The sequence below is a fragment of the Callorhinchus milii genome, unplaced genomic scaffold (assembly GCF_018977255.1).
Source record: "Callorhinchus milii isolate IMCB2004 unplaced genomic scaffold, IMCB_Cmil_1.0 Scaffold2, whole genome shotgun sequence".
Lineage (NCBI taxonomy): Eukaryota > Metazoa > Chordata > Chondrichthyes > Chimaeriformes > Callorhinchidae > Callorhinchus > Callorhinchus milii.
Window position 1 is genome coordinate 8,375,629 of NW_024704743.1, and position 23,644 is coordinate 8,399,272.

Below are 23,644 nucleotides of genomic sequence, written 5' to 3' on the forward strand. Positions count from 1 at the left end.
CATATAGTTCCAGCCAGCCTTATGGGGCTGGTCAGCTCTTCCACACGTCAACTAGTGATGTCAGCATAAGTGCACAGAAAACTTGTCAGCTGCAATCAACATGGAAAATACTAAATTACAAAATATACAATATAGATCAAATTTCTGGGGTTTCAGTTCTATTCATAGGATTATCATCTATGCAATGCAACAACCCTTCAAATAGTATACGTTTCAAACTGCCATCACGTCTCTTGTGATGGCAAGCTTCAAAATAGGTCATTGTACACTGACACTGCAATTTGAAGCGTGGCATGCACCAATGGAGCCCAATCATGCAACAAACAAACCTAAGTTATAATTAAGTATGTTTATAATAGAATTCAACTGATTATTAAGACACTGAAACACCAAAAAACATTGTATTAGAACATCTAAACGTGGAACACTAATTGCTATATTTAAAATATATCAAGGTCCATTTTATAGTAAACCCAAACATAATTGGGGGAGGGGAGAAAGGAGTGAAAAGAAAAAGATACCACACTTCCTACCTTGTCATCGAGCTGTTTATATAGTTTGGAGATCTCTCCATCCAGTTTTAGTTTCTCAGCATCAGTGAGCTTGACGGCTGGCGTTTGTTCCACTTTGTCATTGGCGAGAACAATTTCCAATGCTTCCTTGTTTTTCTCTTTGTCGTACTGTTCATCTACAGGTACCGACTCACCTTGAAGAAATAATTCATTTATTTATGGTAGAAAGCAAATAACCCTTTCAGAATGTCACATCTAAAAAAATATTTAAAAAAGTCCTTTGCTGTTATAAATTACATGAAGTTTTCAAATTTTCTTTTCATTTATTCAAAATTTCTACCAATTTAAAATCATCCCAAAACAAATATACAAATGTAAACAACTTGAAATGTTTTCTAACCAATATAACTTAACTCATAACAAGACTCAAAAGAACCCAGTGTAACATACAGAAGCTACATCTCCATTGCATAAATTAACCCTTGGATCTATGGATAATCCAGGACTTGCTTTTCCTCTCCGCCCCACTTCCTTGGAGTTACTGATACCAATAATAGTACTAATTACCACAACAAAGATCAGCCAATTCAGCAATGAGCATTTTATCCATCTGTATGGTTCAATAATATAATGGGATATGACCAACGTGAAGCCATCAGGCAGCGTACAAAAGATATTTCTAACAACTTGCATTTATATAGCGTTCTTCAAAGGATAATATTTCTGAACGCTATATAATAGCAGGGTTGGATGCTGAGCAAGGAAGAAGAGGGAGGAGGAGGTGACCACAGGCTGGGTCGAAGAGGCAGATTTTCAAATGGATTTAAAGATAGAGCAGACATGGCCACTGATTGTGGGACAGGGGATTTGGGATGCACAGCAGGCCTGTGTTAGCAGTTATAGGATTAGCCACAAACAAAAGTTTCAGATGGAAATCCTTTACACGGATGCTGTACATAGGTTAAAATAATTTTGTAAAATGTAAAATGTGGAATTTTAAAGTTTGTGGAAAGTTTTGAAACAAATGATACCTTTGCGCCATCTATTAAGTTCATTTTCAAGCCACTGAATCGTATTCCGTAAGGTCTTGTTCTTGTCCTTTTCTCGTTCATATTTTTTCTTCCATTGTTCTGCTGTTAACTCAACATTAACCGTTACTGTGTTCTTAATTGTCTTGGCTCTGTTCATAGAAAAAAACAAACGCAAATTAAGACTACGAAAATCACATATTCGTGTCACACTTTACAGACTCGTCAACCTAATGCCTGTCAGGCTCAATGACTCCACACCCAGAAGATAATTCCCGTTCTAATCTTCAAAAACCTCCATGCCTTTTCCCTGCCCATCTCTGATCTTATAAGGTTCTTCTCCTCCATCTGCAACAGAAGTCTGCTTCATATCCCCAACTCCCTCAACGGAGGTTGAGCTTTCAGCCATTTTGCCCTTACTCTCCAGAATATTCTCCCTAAATTTCTCCATCTCTTATCCTTTCTTCGCTTTCAAAATCCATCCAAAATACCCTCTTTGCCCGACTTCAACCACATCCCTACTGCTAACCACCCGCACCACTGTATTCCGTCTCCTTGAAAAGCTTTGACACTTTTTCCTGTGTGAAAGGCATACGTATGTATACATTGTATTTTTTAAATAAAATTAAATCACAGCATTAATAGTCACCAATTTTAAAACATTTTGAACTCCATGAATACTCATACAGTAAAACTCACGGAAGTCTTATTTTTATTAATTGCATAATTGCCTAAGTCGCACACGCACCAAAGTCCCATTCAAATTCCTATCAAAACCATTTAGATCTTTGCACTGGTAGTGTTTTATTAGCAAATCATCTCTTAACTCGTAACGCAGGTCCACTTTCCTCCATTACTCCCGCACTTACCGGCTGCACTGAATTGTGGAAAATGACGTCCTGACCCATCGACGTATGCGCACTTACCGGGCAAGCTGCATTGCAATGTGGGGCCATCGTCTTGATCTGTCAGCCCATGCACTGAAGAATTTAATTTCCCGCGAGTCAATGCGATTCTAATGTTTGCCAATAAGTGCGCATGTGGCAAGGGTCAAGATGCACTGAATCACGGGAAACGTAGACTTGACCCGTTATTGCATGCACACTTAACAGCTGTCACTGTTTACAACGCTACAATATGTGCAGCTAATATTCTAAGTGGACTCTGAACTCATACGGAACACTGAATCACAACTTCAAACATTTGTGTTCTTCACAAATAGCAATCTGGCTCAAGCGTTAGCAACGTTTGCATCATTTCTTATGATGTCTGACAGTCCAACTGTGTTTCTGATGTGGAGAGGAGCTGACTCTGACACAAAATATGCATCACTTTAGATTTTATCTAGGCCAAGATCAGGAGAGATTTCTCGCATTCATTCACTAGGTAGCCAAGTAGGGTCAAGTTTCTTTGAAGATCCAAACTCCCAGTGTTGTATCTGAGTTAAGCAGCTAATTAGTTTGTAATGCTCCTGTCTCCCAGACAGTTAATCTATCCCATCAGGTACAAAGTACTGTATCCAACACTACAAATAGCACTTGACCAGACTCCACATTTTCTTAGTATATGCAACAAACCAAAGAATATCTTAAAATATTGCCTACAAAGGTACTCTATATGTTGGGATAATTTCATGGTTTGTTGGGATAATTTCATGGTTTGCAGAAGAATAAAATATTTTTTCAATGTTTCACACGTCTCAGGTGTGTACGCATGTGTAACAACCTCTCCTGGCAAAGTTTCCACATCCACACACCAAAGTAAACATTTTACAATACTGCTTACCTCTGACCAAACATCAATGTACTTTTAGACTCTGACTCATTGTAGGATGAAGGAGAGCAGCAGATAACTATGGTAGTTCGACAGTTACCACCCAGAGAATCCTGTAGAATTCGTGTCATTTTACTGTCACGGTATGGTACGTAGTTCTGAAAGGAACACCATTTTTTTTTTAAAAAAAATGACACTATAAATCAGTTTGTCTGCTTTATATCAACCCCATGGCCATGAAATATAATGGTCATGCAGGTTTCAGCACTCAGATGAAGAGCATCCCATCAGTTTAGGGATTAGGACCAGTTACAGGAATCATGAAGGGAGGAACTGCAGGATGGAGTTCCAGAGGTTGGGGGCAGAGTGGCAGAAGGCTCGCACATCAATTGATGGGGCGAGCGAGGCGGGAGACGTGAAGCAGGCCGGAGCCCACTGAGCAGAAGGAGCGGGCAGGATGGTGGTGGGTTAAGAGGTCGCTGAGGTAGAGTGAGCAAGGTGAAGCTTGGTGAGGCTTTGAAGGTGAGGACCAGGATCTTGAACTGTATCCTCTTTGTGTTGGGAAGCCAGTGGAGTTGGGCGAGGATGGGGATGATAGGGTTGCGGAACCTGATGCAGGAGAGGACATGGGCTGCAGAGTTCTGGATGATCTGCAGCTTATGGAGGGAGAAGTTGGGGAGGCCGACAAGCAGGGAGTTTGCGTAGTCGAGCCTGGATGTTATGAACGCATGTATGAGGGTCTCGGCGATTTGAGACAGTGGCGAAGCCGGGTAATATTGTGGAGGTAGCGGAAGGCAGAGCGGGACATGGCACGGATGTGGCATGGATAGTTGAGGGTCAAAAAGATGCCAAGGTGGCAGAAAAACCTCCCGCCAATGGTGGAGTGGGTGAGGCAGGAGACGTAAAGCAGGCCGAGCCTGCTGAGCGGAGTGAGTAGGCAGGTTGGTAGGGGGTTAGAAGGTCTCGGAGGTAGGGGGGGAAGGCGTGGAGGTATTTGAAGGTGAGGACCAGGATCATGACACACAGCATATCTGGAACTTAAAGAAGTTTCCTTCAATACCACAGCAAATGTAGTTTAGGTCAGCTGAAAAGCAGCATTAAGACCTAGTCAAAACTATTTTTGTTAGAAGGTTATGCTTGAAGCCTTAGTTGAGGAAGCGCAGGAGGAGGCTCATGTGGAGCATAAACACCGGTATAGACCAGTTGGGCCAAATGGCCTGTTTCTGTGCTGTATATTCTAATGTATTCTAATGCAAAACTCAAAGACGATGAAAAATTGGAGTGAAAAAAAACAATATTGTATTACTGAGTTAATAATAATCCTTGGATTGGATATGGCACCTAATCACATTGTCAATATGTCTCAAAGCACTTCACAGGATATACTGTGAAGTAGATTTGAATATTTTGTGGGTGAACGCAGCAACCAGTTTGCACACAACAAAATCCCACAAACAGTCATGGAGTGAGTCACTAATATATTTGGAGGGGGGTTTGTTGCCCACGACACTGGGAGAAACTTCTGACTCAGAGATGAACCACTGAGCCAGGCTGACACATTGAAGATCAAGGGTTTCTTAAATCACAGTGGGATTATTTCTGACATTTTTGCTGAAGTAACATTTTAGATAATTTACTAAAAAAAATAACTTACCAAAAGACTTCAAAGTAACCTCATTAGATAATTTGCATATTTAATTTGCTCTTTGGACTTTTGCCCTTTGCTACAGTGTTCCATAAATTTGTAACTATGGTGAAAAGCTGTATGCACAGCACATGAATTTGATTGTGTTAATTATGCACAAAAATAGTTAAACTTTACAACAATTTTTAAAAATAAATATTCAAGACAACTCGATCTTAACTGCAGTTCCATTAAGGTTGGAAGCAACGCTCAAACTTTGATCAGTGAACTCTTGATAAGTATTTAACAGACTATCAAGAAATGAACAAGTTCCAATACTCACACTCGATTCTGCTAGTGAAGAAATAACATTTCCCAGTGCTGACAACGACTTGTTGATATTCTTTGCTTCATCTAGCACAGACCCTTCTGCTCCAGTTTTACTGACCTAAATTCGAAAATAAAACACATTATGATAAAACTTCCAGTCAAAAAAGCATTACCACCAAGAAAGTCAAGGTCACAAACTGACAATCAATGTGGTGATAAGCAGACAAACAATGCTATTGAAGTAAACTAGACAAAAGACCGTTCATAACCCTCTCCCCTCCAACAAATGAGTTGATATGAAAAGCAGCCCTGCACTTAAATGCTGGTACAGCTGGAGCCATTTTAATTAAACTTTCAGCAAGTCGATCAAGCCATTTGCAACTGAATTGATGTATGTTCTCGGCACACTTAGACAAAAACCCTAATAAACTCTTATAATAGTATGGTAACAGAGTATAGGAACATGGTAACAGTTTCAGGAAAAAGTACACCAGAAGTAACCTCTTCCTACCATCTCTGCTTTTAAATCCCACTACCTCTGACTGTACTTTTGGCCCTGCCACTTCTCTCCCAACACTCCCCACCACACAACCATCCTATTCACCCTTCACCATCCAAGCTCCCCCCCAGTTGGGGCTCCAGCTCAGCCTTTGGGAGAATGTCCCACTGCATTTTATGAAAGGTGAAAATGTACACAATATAAGTTAAAATTGTTGATCCACACTTCTTTACATCCACTCCTATGTCCACGAATGGTATATTAGGTAACCTGCTGCAGTATCCCACTGTATCTGCATTCCTTCAAAATTTAGGCCCCTTAAAATGGAAACTTGGCCAATAATGCAATCATAGTTTTAAGATGAAGTGTATAGTCCTCATCACATTATTACTTTCTTCAGAGCAACATGCCACATTCCACATATGGTTTGGCACCAAATATGCTCCTAAAATATGAACCCTAAGTACTCAAAATGAAGGCTGAAAAACTCAATTCTGTATGCAGAAAAAGTTAAAAACTTTGCCCAATGCTGTTGTGAATTACAAAACATTTGAATGGCCATTGTATTCTCGACTATTCATTTCGCCTTGGAGATATTAACCAATGAAAAGATGAGCTTGTAATTTTGTATGTGTAATGTATTGAAATTAAATCGGTTCTCCACATAAAATGACCTACATGTCAAGTAAAGCACAGTGAAAAACATTCTGAACAATACCTTCTCACTCCCTGCCAAGTCAACCAGATAAAGCTTGCCACTTAGTTTCTGTTCAGTTGCAGTGTTTTCTTGTTTGACATTAATAAGAAAGATACTGTGGCTACGTGAGCTGTGTTCGTTCATATCTAGAAAGAAGAGGTTACTGGTCAGTGAATTCTTGGTAGATTTAGTAGACAAGTGGACACAGTCAAATTCAGAAGAGGGAAGGCAAACAAAATAAATTTAATTATTTTACAAAATGAATGGCAAATTGTGGAATAGATTATCCAGAATAGCAATGGAGGCAGATTGAATCAACAAATAGGGAACAAAGAAGTTAAGAGTACTCATTGGTAGTACATTTGTCTGAGGCAGCAGGTTGTAGGAACTTCATAGTCTAGGCAGGAGCGGCGGTTGGGAGGACACGGTAGGTTGGGAAACCCGCATGCCTTCCAGTTCGGGAGGGGTTTTCTGACAGAATGCAGCAACAGCCGGCTTTAATTCCACTTCCCGCCCTGCGTCCTCTCAACCGCTGGCTCCTGCTGCTGCGACAAGAGGATTGTTCGCTGGGGAGGGAGGGAGCAGGTACCCAAAGTTGGAGATGGCCTTGAGCCAGATGAAAAGGATACGGCCTGCCAATTGGACCAGACAATTCACACAAGATTTATCATTCACTTCATGACCATTTGTAGGACACTGTTGTAGACAATTTGGCTGCCACTTTCATCTACAAATAGTCATCACACTTCAGACGATTTCTGTGAATCACTTTGAAATGTTTTGATGTTACAATCATTCTATCAAATGCAAGAATTATTAAGACAGGTATTCGGTGACAAATTCAATTGTTGGTTTTAAGAGATAGAGTAGTTTAGATGAACCACAACTGCCTTTTCTGTCATCAGGATAACAGCAGAGAAAATTAGTGGGAGAAAAATTTAGAATAATAAGGCAAAAATTCTCACTTTCCCATCACTGAAATGGGAAGAATTTCAATGGAATTTAAGCAAAGGTCTAAAAATGACATTACATAGAGAATCTCTAAACATTCAAAATTAATGTGAATTAAACAAAGTAGTTTAGTCAACCATAGAACTGGTGTATAGGTCACATCTGTGTTAAGAGCACACCTGTATTAAGTGCCTCAGATCAAGCAGCACACGACCGCTCACATGGGTACACAAAGTACACCACATGATTACGGATCATAAAAATCTGTGTGAAAGTGCAACTACAAAATGATTTCCACAGCAATCAATCTTGCTCCCTCCCTGTGAAGTATTCAGAATATCTGTTGTACTTATTTGAACTGAAAACAGCAAATGACCTTTACTGGATATACAACAACAACAAGATTTCATTTATAGAGCGCCTTTCACGTCGGGAGGACGTCCCAAGGTGCTGGACAGTTGGATCAGGACCCGAGCCGGGGTCAGGGTGAGGGGAGGGAAGGGAGGGAGCGAGGAGGGGGTAGAGTGTCGAGAAGGGAGCTGAAGGCACGGTCAAAGAGAAAGGTCTTGAGACCGGGTTTGAAGGAGGAAAGGGAGGAAGCGGCGAAGGCACTGGGGGATAGAGTTCCAGAGCCTAGGGGCTGAAGGCCCGGCCACCAATGGTAGGGCAGTTGGGGCGGGGGATGTGGAGCAGACCGGAGCCAGAGGAACAGAGGGTACGGGCAGGTAAGTAGGGGGATAGTAGGTCGGAGAGGTAGGAGGGAGCAAGGCCGTGAATGGCCTTGTAGGTGAGGATGAGGATCTTGACTTCAATCTTCTGGGGGATGGGAAGCCAGTGGAAGCGAGCGAGGGTGGGAGTGATGTGGTCGCGAAGCTTGGTGTGGGACAGTACATGAGCTGCAGAGTTCTGAATGACCTATACGTTGGATAATAAAGCGGCAATAAAAGAGCTATTAAGCTTAAGAAGGCAGCCCTATTGCATTTTGCACATCTGGCAATGCTGTTTCAATCTGGAAATAATATTATTAAGTTTCGCCCAGTGTCTAGCCCAAAAAATTGACCATTCATCTAATTGCTATCTATGGAACTTGGTACAAAATGGCTGCTACATATGCCTATAAAAGACAGTCACTACACAATTATTATGAAGTCTTTGAAGCATTGCAATGTTAGATGCTATACAAATCCAAGTTATTTCTTTCAAGACACAAATTTCAATTTGGTTCTTTCTGAAACATCATGGGTTTGTTCAGTTCACACATATGTCCACATAGTGACTACTAACACTGATTTGACCTTCAGAACAAAGTCCCAAACCAATTCTTCATTGAGCAATTAGATAACAGGATTGGTTGGCAGATGTCCTTTCTGCCATTTTGATTAGGAGAAAAATGCCATTCAAAAGACAAAATAAAGACAGAGACACTTTAGGTATAGAGAAAATGCAAGACTTGCAATTCTTGCATTTCGTCCAAAAAATACAGTCAATTCACTTTACAGTATATTCTGTGAAACGCTTTGAGATGTCTCAAAGACGTAATAAGGCGCTATATCAAATGCAAGGATTATTATTATTATTTTATGACAGGCTATTATACAAAGACGATTAAAACAGATGCACTTAACGGTGCTCAGAAAGCTGAATTTAGCTTTTTGTCAGAATAAATGTCTGTCATCATCACCCACAAGAAGTCAGAACTGAAGTCTTATTCTGAATGCTGAAAGTCACAAATGCAAAATCTTTTCATAATAGCTTACTGGTTAATTACTGGTCCACATCGTCATTCTTCTGCCTTTTAACCAGTCTGTCTTGCTATCACACTACCCCTTAAAATTACTAAAATTCTGAAAGGCAATGGTAACATTACGTGTGATAGAAGTCTTCAAGATGTTTTTCCGCTCAAGATTTCATACTGATCTGCCAGCTTTTCTTATTATAAATCTCCACCATATATTAGTTGGACTTCTATGAAATGGAGCAAACTGATACTGCAACAGCTATATTACTGTAGTATAATCTAACATGAAAATTAATAAATGGAAACAAACTAACTCCATTGATATTATTCACTAGATCTGAATATATCACAATATCCTAACGCATTATTGTCTAAGCTTTATGCTATTTTGTCATAATTGTAGAACCCTGATATCAGAATGTAATTAGGGTCTAATATTTCAGTCTATCTTATAACAGGCCATGACCGCCAGTCACCGCTTCTACATCTTGATGTCACTGATCATAAGATGGATTATGTAACTGCACATCCCTGTAGATAAACAGCCAGCTCCATCGGTGTACATTTTATTTCAAAACAAGTCATCATACAACAACTCATTCTGAACCATAACAATATGATTTGACCCAGCTTTTTGTACCCTTTGCTTTTTTGTTAAGCAAATACCAGGGTCTATATCTTAATCATGCAGCATTATAACAGGTTCTAGTGCACTCATTTCATTTCATTCTCTTTCCATCCATTGATGTTATTTTGCTCACTAGATCTTGGCCTTGCACTTGGGCTTCTCAGAAGTCTCACGCAGAGTTATAGGGATTCGGAATGACTTGCCAGGAGCAGCGGTTGCGGAAGAATTCAAAAGGCAACTAGACAGATATATAATAAAGAGGTGTAAACTACAGGGGTACGGGGAAAAGGCAGGTAAATGGAACTGGAAGGACTGCTCTTTTACAGACGGCACACACATTAAGTTTCATGGCCTTCTATGCTGTGAATTTCTGTGGTTTTATAATACATTAAACACTTTTTTTTAAAAAAGACACAGCTTACTTGTAACAGCAACATGTCTGTTGGATTTTCCTTCATCAATTGTATCCATAACCTCATCGGGACTGCAAACAAAACGTTCAGTACATCCCTGCAGAAGAAAAAGTGGAGTTAGTTCTGCATCCAAAATGCTAATTATACTAGAAAGTTCAGCCTTACTAGAACCGCCTTCACTTTCTGAATTAAAGGTGCATTGCGGATCCTGTTTTTTTTTAAGGTTTCGCGTTAAACAGAAGTCCAGCTTCCGGGTCATTAGGTCACCACCGACATTACTTTGTATATTCTATGCACGCGCAGAAAATAGGAAGCAATATTGCAATCACATAATAAACTTGAAGTCAGCCATATTTTTTCTTTTAGCACGGGATCCAACCACTGCACTCCTTACTCATTGGCCAGTTGCGCACATGCACAGTCAATTCTGCTATAAACTCCTTCCTCCCTGTAAACCCAAGTTGGTATTTTATCGATCCCAAACAGGGCTTTTCAACATTGCTGCACTCTAGTACCATACCAAAGGCTACACTCTTCACTCACCTTCACATAAGGAACTCTGTTTTTATCTTCATGGACAGAGAGGTTGGTCTTCGATACTGAAAATAAGTGAACATATTTTAACTTAATCAAACAGCATATTTTTCAGGTTTGCAGTCTGTAAATGAATACCATATTCATACCATGTCGTACTGCAGCTGGACACTGAATTTTGAATACTGGTTTACTATCCTTAACATTATAATACCCTGATTTTTGGTCAAAGATTGGGGAGGGGGACATTATTCAGGGTTTTAAAATGCTGAGAAACAAATCTTGTTGCTGCAAGCACATACTTCCACCTCAAATATCAGTGCAGAATTACAAATAAGTATAGAATGGTTAGTATTATTAGTGTTACATATTGCACATGTATGAGGATGACACCAAACTCTATATCTGCTTCCATCCTCAAATCCAGGACTGTTGTTATCCGACCGATCACCTGCTAAGATATCAAATCCTGCTGATTTCTAGTTTCCTTCAATTAAATGTCAACAAAAAGCAGCTGTGTTTATATAGTGCCCTTCACGTGGGGTAGCATCTCGGAGCGCTTCAAGGAGACGAGACCGAGGATCTTCTACTCGGCTCAAGTCAGCACCTTCTTACTTCAATCGCTGACAGCATCAAACTGCATGGATGCTCACTCCACCTCATGAAGCTGGTGCAGAATTTTTTGACTCCAACTATCGTTCAAGTTCTACATCCATGTTTTCGCTATCTATGCTTTCCCTCACCTGAGCAACATCATCTGCATCCACCACTACTATCGCCAACAAAATATAGTCACTGCACTTTACAGTATATCCTGTGAAGCGCTTTGAGATGTCTGGAAGACACGATGAAGCACTATATCAAACGCAAGGATTATTAGTATTGTATTATTATTGCTTCTTCCCCATAGGCAGGTGCCTCCATCAGGCCCAGGATTGATTATTTCAATGCTCAGCTCTCTGGACTCCAGATATTTCCCTAGTCCAGAGAGTATCTAGACCAACTTGAGATTACCTAGAACTCTGCAGCTCATGTGACCGCCTGCAACCCTACTGCGCCAGCTGCTCCCTTCACTCAGAACACTTGTGGAGTTCTGTAGCTCAGTGGTTAGAGCACTCGCCTCACAAGCGAGAGACCTGGGTTCGATTTCCGGGAGGGCGAAATGTAAGTTTCCTTTCTTCACACGCCTGTTTACCAGCAGTAAGTAGGAACCTGGTTGTTAGTCAATTGGCAGTTAGTCAATTGGCGGATCACTTTTCCAAGAGTAATAAATCCTTCGAAAAAAATAATCATAATAAATTGGTCATTTCAATCAACTGTTTGTGGGACACTGCTGTGTGCAATTGACTGCTGCGTTTCGCCCACAAAATATAGTCAATTTGCTTTACAGTATATTCTATGAAGCTCTTTGAGACTTCTTAAAGACATGATAAGGAGCTATATCAAATGCAAGGATTATTTTATTATTAAAACACCAGACTACTTTATGTCCCCGCCCCCATCATCAGTGGGTGAGTTCAGCCATTCTGCTCCTGCTCTCTGGCACTAACCTGGAGTCCCTCCACCTTATCCCTCCTCCCACCGGTCATCCTAAGACCCATCTTTTAAATTATATTTTTGATCCATCTTCTTTCCTCTCTCCCCCCAACCCCCAAGCTCAGACTAAACTGTGAAGCACTTTATATATATATATATATATACACACACACATATGCAAATTGTTGTTGTTGAATAGAATGTCCAGTGCCTTGGAACATCCTCCTGACGTGAAAGACACTATATAAAGATCATTTTGTTGTTGTTGAAGCCAATATCTGTTCTAGTACACAGAACACCACTGGTGTCATCGAGTCTTTATCCCATTCCTATTTTAAAATGACCAAACGGATGCAAAACTTAATTACAACGAATTCTCTGTGGACATTCAGAATCGTCTACTATAATATAGTTCATGATATTGGCTTTTCAATGTTAACTTTTGACAATCTGTATTGAAGAAAGTTATTCTTTGAAAAACATTTCCAATATGATGGCAATATTTTCGTTACAGGATTAAGATTTCGAGTCTGTCATTGTGTTTGAAACATCCACATAATTGACTTTGTAGCCTGACAGGGCTATTTATTACCATAGCAACAACCCAGTTTACCATAAACATGAATGAGATCAGAGTTTTCTGTTATGTGAACAGTAATTCAAAAGCACATCTATGGCTATTTGATCATTGTGCACAATTCAGATATTAACAAGCAATGAAAGATATTAAAACCCTTTACTCTGGCAATAATATCAAATTATTATTATTAATATCAAATGTTCCTAATATTTCAACAACATTTCAACTTGTGTTTAAGTTCAAATTGCTTTGCAGATAGGACATTGGTGTAATGTCTCATTCAATGACACTAGTTCAAACAAAGCTTCATTCCCCCAGTGTCAGCCTTCACTGAAGTCTTATCACAAGGCTTGCAACCACAATCTTCGGATGCAAAGGCAAGTGACAAGTCTACCTGTCTGAATCAGGCAGGCTAGTCATTCAATCAATCATTTCTGGGAGCACAGACAGTTACATCATGGCTGAAACCACAAGAGCAAAGGTGAAGTGGCACAAATCTGAAGATTCCGTGTGAAATACACCCAGCTAATTATTTAGTACTTTCAAATGTTACTAAATGTTAAACTTAAGAAACTCTGTACAATATAAAAAGATATTCATATAGATTTCACGCTTCTATATCATCATTGCAGGCTCACATTTATTAATTTTCATTGGATTTGAGAAACAATTGATAATTAAGTCACAGAAATACAAATTTAACCATTATTCTAGACATTTTTAAATGTTCATTGTACAAAGACTATTACATAAAAGACTGTAGATGAGTCTTATGATTTCTTAAATACAGATATATTGTGAGAATGTCATAGACCTCACATTGTAGGTCTATTCAGAATGATGCAAAATATTGTAACAGCAAATATCAAAATATGACACCACAATAACAGTAAACTGGTTAAAGTTTCAATGTCCCACTTCAATTTTTCTAGTATATATTATCTTAAATCTTAAATGTCCTAGTTATCCTAAGCTGTTTTTGATTCTTGTAGATAAAGAAATCTTCATTTTAAAAATTAAACTTAATTTTTATAGTATTATATCCTTCAAGGCACGTCTCAAGACCCTCCTCTTCGATAATGCCTTCGGCTACCTTCCTGCCCTCCCTGATTCCGACCTCCAGCTCGGGTCCAAATTCCAGACTGTCCAGTGCCTTGGGACGTTCTCCCGAATGTGAAAGTCACTATACAAATGTAATTTTTGTTTTTCATATAATGACATCCATGTGGATTTCTGCTATTTTAATATATAGTTCTATAAGAGGTTCTTGTTCAGACTATAAGATATCTGGCCCAAGATTCTGGCTCTGGATTACACTGCCAATTAACTCACACACACAGAAAAAAAATTCTGCTAAGGTTTATTATAAAATGAAGGTTTCTTTATCTACAAGGATCAAAAACGGTTTAGGGTAATTCTAGGACACTGAAGATTTAAAATAATTGTAGATCGCCTGTGGACAGGCAGGGTTATCTAAAGAAGCAGCTGATCATTCTGACATAGAATCATGGCCTTTGATAACAAAAAAATGACTTTCATGGCAAACAGTTCATAATCTCAATGTAAAGTCACCTGACAGTTTCAATTTCTTGAAAAATGTAATACGAAACACCCACTTTGGTTTAACCACTGCCATACAAGGATATGGCAAAATAAATACTGTAGCACAATTGTTTGAAATCTACAGGTGTGTTATTTCTTATTATAATCTTAATATTGTAAGGGGTTTGCTTTAAATAATCACTACATTTTAGAGAAGCCTTGTTGTTCTGAGCTTTTGGATATTCAATATTATAGGCACACGTAGAATGCAAGGATATTATACTTGATAAGATTATTGTGCAAGAAGGTTAAGCATCAATTGCTGACATTGAAATTGTAATAATTGTCTTAGAACCAGAACTACAACAGAATGGAGGAAATGGCTTAACATAATACTAATGGAAATATTTGAAATGGAAAATATATAATTAAAGTTATTAAATAACCAGGCATAATCCTACTTTTTTTCCTTTCTAAAAATGAATGTCAAATCTATTTATATTTGAGAAAATGAAAAGCCTTACCATCCAAAAGATCCCTAATCTTGTCCAAATAAATTTCAAAATACGAAACCTGAAAGAGATCATGGCACAAGTTTATCTCAAAACAAATTGCAAATGCATATTAAAATCAAAAATACGTTGGACTGAATCCAATTTAGTTCAAACACAAAATATATTTCTTTGTGGCATATTGTGCTAAACTTCTTAAATAAAACCGTAAATGGTAAATTTTACTTCCTGATTTGGCTTGCTGACCAAATGATTCAATTAAGCCCAACCAACCTAACCCCTGGATAACTTAATTCTGGATATATCCCACACCAGGGTTATCTATATTTTTTTCTATTTCTCACTTTAAATCCCCCACTGGCCCTCCATGGGCAAACCCACAAACTACGGAAACCCTTGGACACGATGGAAAATTGGGGGAAAAAATAGGGATGCAGAGATCCCCCCCACACCCACCAGCCCTCCCCGCACCCACCCGCCCACCATTCCCATCCACGCCCCCCCTAACACACGCCATCCACCCCCCCACCCCCCACACACACCAGCCCCCCCAACATTAGTGGTGTTTCCTGTGCAGACTCACACTGCACAGAAAGTGATATCAGCAAAGACCCAACCACCTGGAAGTCATCTTTTTTTTCCCCATGGGAAGCCAGCTAACCAGTGCCAGAAGCCAGGTGTATTGCATTTCTGGTTAGCAAGGATCCACCGTAGGCTCAGTAAAGCAGTGCTATATTGAAGGGCACTATACTGGGGTTCCCCTGTATCCATTTACAAATTGTTCAAAAACGTTTGATAAAGTTACTATAAAAAAGCTGCTTGGGGGAAAAAATTTGAATTCAGTCCACATACCTTAATGTGAAATTCGAGATTTTCATCCATGGAGTAAATGTAGTTAAATATATCCTGTGCTATTCTTGGAATAATTCCCATACCATCAGGATCGTGAAGTATTCCCTATAATTAGAATTAACAGATGTGCATAATATATTTATGATAATGGAACAAAGTCTCAGCAGTAGCAAACAATGGTTTTCTTTCATCCAAAATATCCCATTTATATTTCGAAACAAAACATATAGCTCAGTCTGCACCGACAGATAAATGTGATTTTGTACTACTTTCTTAGAAATCATACGGATTCCATTTATCCTAGAACTATTTTTCAACAACACGTCCAAAAACTGGTGCCAATCCATGGTAATCTCCCAGCTGGTCTCTACCAGAAATGGATTCAGACTGAGTAATTTAACAGGCGCATTTACTAGTAATCCACCATATTTTCAGAAGAAAATATCAAATAAATTGAGAAACAACAACAAATTACATTTGTATAGCGCCTTTTCATGCCGGGAGGACATCCCAACGCACTGGACAGTCAGGGATTTGGACCCGAGCTGGGGGATGGGATTAGGATGGGTGGAGGACAGGGGTATAAAGATGACCAAAACACTGGTTGAGAAGTCATGTAATATCACGCAGAGAACGAGCGATTTTTCAGACTAAATTGGATCCTTTTCAAACATCTCCACTGTTTTTGGGGGTGGAAGAGGGCGGGTGGTGCACAATGGTGATAAAGTAGGGCAATGAAGTATTAAACGCTAGGAATCTCATTAGTTAACAGATAGGTGAATAGGAAAAAATAAAAGCTTACTTCCATTGTGTGAGTTTTACCAGAGGACGTCTGACCATATGCAAATATTGTGCCATTGTACCCATCAAGCACATCTGCAGAAAAAAAATCAATACAAAATGATCACAAATAACCACAATAAATCTTGGAAGTTAATTTTAACTAGTTTCAAAATATCACATCAAAGAAAGTTGCTGTTTCACAATTAAGATAACGACTGTTATATAGTATTCATCAAATATTTCTATATAGCTCACAAGTTGTATATAAGTTAGTTACTAAGAATTCAATCTAAAATGTGCAGAACCTGCTGTGCCAGAAGGCAATATTTCAGGCAATCGCAGAAACAAAAACAGATTTAAGCGCATTTAAGTAGAAAAATTGTCACTTAAGTTACCCATCAATTCAACCAGAATTTTGGTTGTATACTGACTGAAGTGTGTCCCCATCAAAATTTGTTTACCAATTACCACTTAAAATCTGTCCCCACTAAGTGAAAACCATTGCAACATTAATAAGAGATCTTCTGATGAGTCTGGTAATGGAGACTTATATCCTGCCTGATCCTGAAGAGATTCCAATCATTGTGCAAAACATATAAGGTCAGTATGGTGGGCATGTTGTTCTCTAGATTAAGGGTAATAATAATAATTTTTGTTCTCTATTATTAGATGGAAGCATGTCTGTAGACATGAAAATCCTGAGGAAATGCCAGTTACTTACATATTCAATTAATGGTTTAGTAAAGAGGTGCATAGTATTGTAGACCTCACTTTCCCAGTTCCACTCTTACACATGCCAACTTCCAACATTTTCCTCATCTGTATGTTCATTGGCATAATTTGTAGGAATTGGGTCCACTTTCATGATTAACACCCAATTCTACCTCTGCCTCCAACCTCAACTCCAGTGGCCCTGCTGTCTGAGCAGACTGACCATCAACTGAATGTTTACAAAACTGAAGCCACCAATTCCTCCTCGCCTCTGGTTCTGATTCCATTTCATTTCCCAGGTTGTTCAATCTAGCTCAGGGAGCCAGTGAGAATATCATAGCATTTTATTTGACCCCCATCTCTCCGTTATGCCTTTCATCCAGTCCCTAACCAAGCCTGCTTTCCTCCACAATTGCATCATTGCTTGCCTCTGTCTTTACCTTACTCTTTTGCAGCAGAAACCTCATCCATTGCCTTTGTCACTTCCAGAATTTCTCAATTGTTCTCTTCACTGTCATAAGTGAAACATAAATCTACAAGCGCACAAGACCATTTGGCCCATCATGCTTGCGCTAGCTCACAGTACAATCCCACAGCCTCGCTTTATCACCATTTATCGCCCTTCAAGCCGCTCTCTTTCAAATGCCTGTCCATCTCCCTCTTGAAAGCTACAAAGAAATCTGCCTCCACCATCCTAATTGGTCAGGAATCCTTCCCACAAAAACCATTACTTCAATCCTTGATAGGCGCCACTGGCTTCATATTCCCCAGTAACCACAACTTGTATTTATATAGCACCCCTCACGCAGGGTAGCATTCAACTTCAAGATCCTTATTCCTCGCCAACTCTCCAGCCTACTAAGATATTCTCTTACACAAGTGCCAGTTGTTGAACATTACCAAACATGATTATATTCTTTTGGGGAAAGGAGGGAGGGGAATAAGAAAAGAAGATTTGGTTTTCAAACTATTCTGTTCCCAGAAACTCTCGAGATATGCTTGGATGGATTATCCATTTTTTTTAAAAAAATCATTCATGACAACATTTAATGCCTGTGCTTCTCTGCAGAGCCACTCCAATTGGCCTGCAGCTATAGGCGAGGCATTTTGGATCAGACTGCAGATCTTTGGCTCTGTAAATCAATGAGTAGTAATTTTCTCAAGGACCAAAGCTTTGATCATTTTCCCACCCAGGAGAGTCCTTAATGACACTTATAAAATGATAGAACTATTCCCTGTAAACCTACACCAAGAAAGTGACTACAAGGAAAAAGAGGCCTCTAGAGTACAAAAATCAAGGCAAGAAGGTAATTTATTTTAAGCTTTTGAGAAAAAGGTATTTGAATAACAAATGTTGCTTCCTTGACTCTACTTTCCCCTTTAAGACATTGCACCATAGCATGAAGCACAAGAAAAACAGGTTAACTTACAATAGGCAGCAAATTTAGGGGGAAAAAATGAGTGTTTTGAAATTAGCAAGCTTTTATTTAGAAACTGGATTTACCCAATCATTATCAAAGTTGAAAGGTACAATGCAAACTTACACAAATTACATTAATAAGAAATATCTTTCAAGAGGGAGATGGACAAGTGTATTTCAATGCAATGCAAATTTACACAAATCACATTAATAAGAAATATCAGAAGTAGCAGTATTACAGCATAAGGAAATCAGGGCACAGGATCAGAAGTATCTGTTATCCCTTTCATCAGGTCTTCTAATTACTCTTCAGATTTTAAAAAAAGCACAATTCTTTATTTTAAAGTTGCTCTTCCCCGGTGTCCAATGCCTACTGCAAAAATTGGCAGCAGCTAGTGATTGTAGCACATTGCTTAGAGATGCTGACACTAACATACCAGAACACTGAAGCAATGAAACTATTACCACAAGATTACAGCATGTTAAAATATGATGTAGAAAAGTTGCCTAAAATAGGATATACGTTTAACAAATAGTTGAAAGAGTACACTATTTCAGATAATCCTGAATCTCAAGCAATTCAAACTTCAATTGAGCTCTTCAGTTAAATAACACTCTTGTATTCAATCCATTTTACACCATTTATAATGCACTAATGGTCTTCATTTGGGTCACCATGTATTGTCTAAATCTGAAAATATTTCATATCAATAGGCTGACAACATCTCTACATGTTGCTATCCCAAGGTTTGTTATTATATAACTCATAAGCCGGGCCAATAGAAAAGTGCGGAAATATTTTCCAAATATTGTGGGGGACTGTTCTTGGGCTTTGCAGAAAATTGTGGGTTCTATCCTCTACAATTGAAGTCTCGTGATGCCTATAATGTCATTGCTGTTGCCTCTGAGCATAAGCCGCAATGAGAAAATAAATTTGACAGTCAAAAAAGATTCTGTCAGACGACTCAGGGTAATTTACTAATTTTTAAATTGTCTGCCCTTGACAGCAGGAGATGTGTTGTTGACCAACCCGCAGTGTAAATGTGGCATAAATCCTTCCAGTAGCTTTCCAAACATGGGTCTTCCAGTTCATTGTTTGATATGTAAAATGTTTGATATGTAAAATGTATATTTCCACATGCAAAATATCAGTCCTATGAATAGTGAAATCAATATCTCCATTGTTTATTCCTTGGTATATTTTTGCCAAGCACCTTGCACTACCTAGATGCAATAATATATTGTGCAACTCAAAATTCAGCCAATTCCAAAAAGGGAAATTTATCATAAAAGAAATTTTTCATTAATTTGACCCACCTTTGACAATATTTTTTGCACAGGCATTGTACACTTGTTCTTGTGATGAATTTGGTTGGAAAACATGGTCAAACACATAAGACTTGCCCTGAAAAAGAACATTTTGAATTAGTTCAGAAGATTGATTTGAACAACAACAAAATTTTAAATACAAAAACCACAAGTGACCACTTGAACTAGTCTAGTGCCAGATTCATTTCCCAATAAATCTGGAACAGTGGAAAATGCAATTATAGTAGGTCAAAAACAAAGGAACAAATATGGAATTAGCAAAATAAACTGTAAAAACAAAGAACTATTATGGCATGCTATAAGGTAACCTTCCCAAGTTCAATCAATTAATTTACTGACTATATTGAAAAATATGATCAGCAAACATTATCTGATCAACCATCCAAAATCACAAGAAGCCAGATAATACAATAATCAGCTGTTATGAGAATAAGGAAAAACAGATCACCAATATAACTCCTATGGCAATATTCCAACAGTGCAGTTCTGAAAAGATACACAATTTCACTGCATAATTCATCTGGGTTGTCAATGTGGTTCTGCCCAAGTCCTAGTCAAAGTGTCTTTAAAAATTCTACATTACATGATGAGCAAGAAAGGCCTTCAGATCTTATCAATGTCAGAAATGCAGAATTGTTATCCAATTACATCACTTTTAGCAAGTTGCATCCTCTTGGCTCATTATGTGGAACATCAAAGGCACATTGTTTAAAGCTCAAGGTGGTTTATGCAACGCACGCACACACATACTTTTATCAGAGATTTTACCAATTTAGAATTCAGTTTACTCTGGTTAATAATGCTAAATGATATTCTCGCCATGATAACAGCATACCAACTAACTGGCAGTTAAATGAGCACAATTTTGTGATATTCTTAAAAAAAACATTTCCCATTTTCCCTAAAGTTCATCACAGAAAAAATACAGTTCTAGTTGTAACCCAAAGGTTTACTGAATTTCAGTTTCTCTTCAGTCAAAATGCTCCTGGTATAACCTCCCTTCAAGAACAGATTGCATTAAATATGCATTGAACTTGCATCAACCCAACACGTATTTGCTCTGTCCAGATGTTAATAGAAGTCAATTATGAGAATAGAGAAGAGACAATGGCTCAAGCCCTTAAACTATCATGGAAACCAAGGACCTGTACTAATAATGTTAGCTTCCAGTGTGTCAAGATGAGGCAAGAAAGCTAAATATCCCATTTAATATCCATTTCACAACATCTGTATAACTCAAGTGACAAACATTGGAATTTATAATGTATGCATTTGGAAATATACTGCATCCATTGTGAAAAATGTTGAAGCGTTTCAGGGAAAGATAGCTGGATAATGTCATCTTTGATTGCTATCACTAGTTGGGGATTCAGGATATAAGAGGTCAGACTGCAAAGAGCTGCAACTTAATGTCAATGTCACAATGTAACAAACATCCTCTGTACTTCACAGGAACAAGCACAGGCAAAGCACAATCTACAGTTATCTGTATAATTTACTCATTTTAGATAAGCAGATGTAACAAAGGCACTGATAAATGGGTTCCTACAGAACATATTCTGGACAGGAGCGTTTTCAGCACTTCGGACACAATTGTGAGTAGCTATTTTAATTATTGTTGAGCTGCAATGCTATTAACAATGAAGAATGCCACTCCCAATTAGCATGCAAAAACATGTCTGCTGATGGGACGTACTCCATAGTACAGCACATCCATACTACACCTTCACCTAAAATGAAGCCTTTGAATGGGAAGAGGGCGTGGAAAAGAAGAGAGGAAACAGAAGGTAAAGAGAAACAAGTCATTTAAAAATAGGTGCCACTCAAAATTACTAGTCTGGAACAAAACCAGTATTCCTCTAAATGCTGGATTATTTGCAGTTTAAACTCCCTCATTTCTGTAAAATGTTCGGAGGAAACTTAATGGGATTCAGGTAGCTGTACAGCTTAGAATTTATAAAGATATTTAGAAAGTGAGTTTTACTGTACTTTGAAAGTACTGTATATGAATTGGCCTTCACAAAACATGTGCGAGTTATTTTGTCAACTTCATGATGTTACGATTATGGGATTTTCCTAATGTGCATCTGAGCCCAAGACTTAGCTACGTAATTAGGCTACGTAACTACGTAAAAAGGACTCAGCTTGTTTGATTTAGCCATGTGACAATTTCTGTATGTCATTATATATTGCTCAGTGAACAAAGAAACATACCTCTGTGCAAAGGTTGATATGGATTAAATCAGTAACAAAAACATTTTGTCAAGATATTTTGATAAAGGGCAATCGGTATCCTTTTTCGGTCAATCAGGTGAACTGACACATGTAGAATGCACTGCCATGCTTGAAAATTCCAAACCAGATATGCATTTCACCAACATATGACTTTCCCTGCATCAGAAATGAAGTGAATGCTCTGCTTACTTATTCCAGAAAGTATTAATAATAATCCTTACATTTGATATAGGCTCTATCATATCATTGAGGCATCTCAAAGTACATGTTAATAAAAGCAAAGGCTTGAGGACCCCAGATGCAGTGGGGAACTGTTGAAGTTTAACCAGCTAAAACTACATAGCTTGCCATTGTGAATACTGTCTGCCAAGTGCCCAATACTTGTCCAGCTCAGACCATCCCACCCATCAGGAATTTGGATTTGCAGAATCACTGCCCCCAGTAATGCCCCTCCAAGTCCTGGCTGACTGGTCTGTCATCAAACGTTCCTTGGTATACTGCGACTCTCACAAGGAGTAGTAAATTTATTTTTATGTGCTCTTTAAATTTAATGCAAAAAAACCTTTAATAGCGCAAACACAAAACCATGCTCCAATTAGAGCCATTATACAGTAATTATTTAGAAATGTTAAAAAAAAGTCTAGTTATCCACTCAACAATATCAGATAGTTATCTCACACTTCCATGTACAATTAGGTTTCTAGACTTCCAATGACTATGTGGATAAATGTTCTGCTAAGAGCAGCAGCACAGAGTGGAAGAGTTACTGTTTCAAATCATCTGTGCCAAGTTAACTGATCTTAGACAGCTAAGTCAACCAGGGTGCCACAATTAATTTCAGATGCCCATGAAGTTAGAGAGGCGGGGGGGTGGAGGGGTAAAGGAGAAAACAGGCAATCCTTCAGTTCCTGATCACTATCCAGTAACCTGTGCTACAAAGTGTACATTTAGACATTGAAAGAAGACACCCAAGGAAAATACTGTGTCAATACTGGAAGACAAACTGCCAAAACCAATTGACCAATTACCAATTTGTAATTGTAATAATGTCTGTAAGGAAGAACTATTGCAATTCTTCATCCCTCTGTATGTAACAGCTGTACAGTCTCATCTACACTACAGTATATAATTAGATTAAGTGTCAGATAAACCAAGTCATGGATCTAAATGATAATTCCATCATCTGACATAGTGCCCATCTATCCTTAGACCACTTGGAACTTCCAACAGCCGGGAATCTGACACAATCGGATCCCATCACCATTCTTAAGAGTATCCAAACCAAACTGAGAATTTCATGCATCCCACCTACACATGGAAATTCTAGAAATAAGATAGTTGGAATGAATGTACACCAGCAGTAAAACTGTATAGCTTGCCATGAGAGCACTGCCTGTCAAACTTTTCTGCTGCTTGT

The 23,644-nt window shown here is 38.6% G+C and overlaps 1 protein-coding gene across 2 annotated transcripts in view; it reads right to left on the reverse strand.

The window, feature by feature from the left end:
- Positions 1-23,644, reverse strand: part of LOC103188818 (kinesin-1 heavy chain) — a 61,991-nt gene that overhangs the window by 25,630 nt on the left and 12,717 nt on the right. For both annotated transcript variants that reach the window (XM_007908937.2, XM_007908936.2), the window contains exons 2-12: positions 19,981-20,068; positions 16,552-16,625; positions 15,750-15,854; positions 14,910-14,958; positions 10,737-10,792; positions 10,203-10,290; positions 6,485-6,609; positions 5,281-5,385; positions 3,326-3,471; positions 1,544-1,692; positions 534-706 (exon numbers count right to left, since the gene is read on the reverse strand). In XM_007908937.2, coding sequence (XP_007907128.1) covers positions 534-706; positions 1,544-1,692; positions 3,326-3,471; positions 5,281-5,385; positions 6,485-6,609; positions 10,203-10,290; positions 10,737-10,792; positions 14,910-14,958; positions 15,750-15,854; positions 16,552-16,625; positions 19,981-20,068 — 1,158 coding nt within the window. The remainder of the gene's footprint in view (positions 1-533; positions 707-1,543; positions 1,693-3,325; positions 3,472-5,280; positions 5,386-6,484; positions 6,610-10,202; positions 10,291-10,736; positions 10,793-14,909; positions 14,959-15,749; positions 15,855-16,551; positions 16,626-19,980; positions 20,069-23,644) is intronic.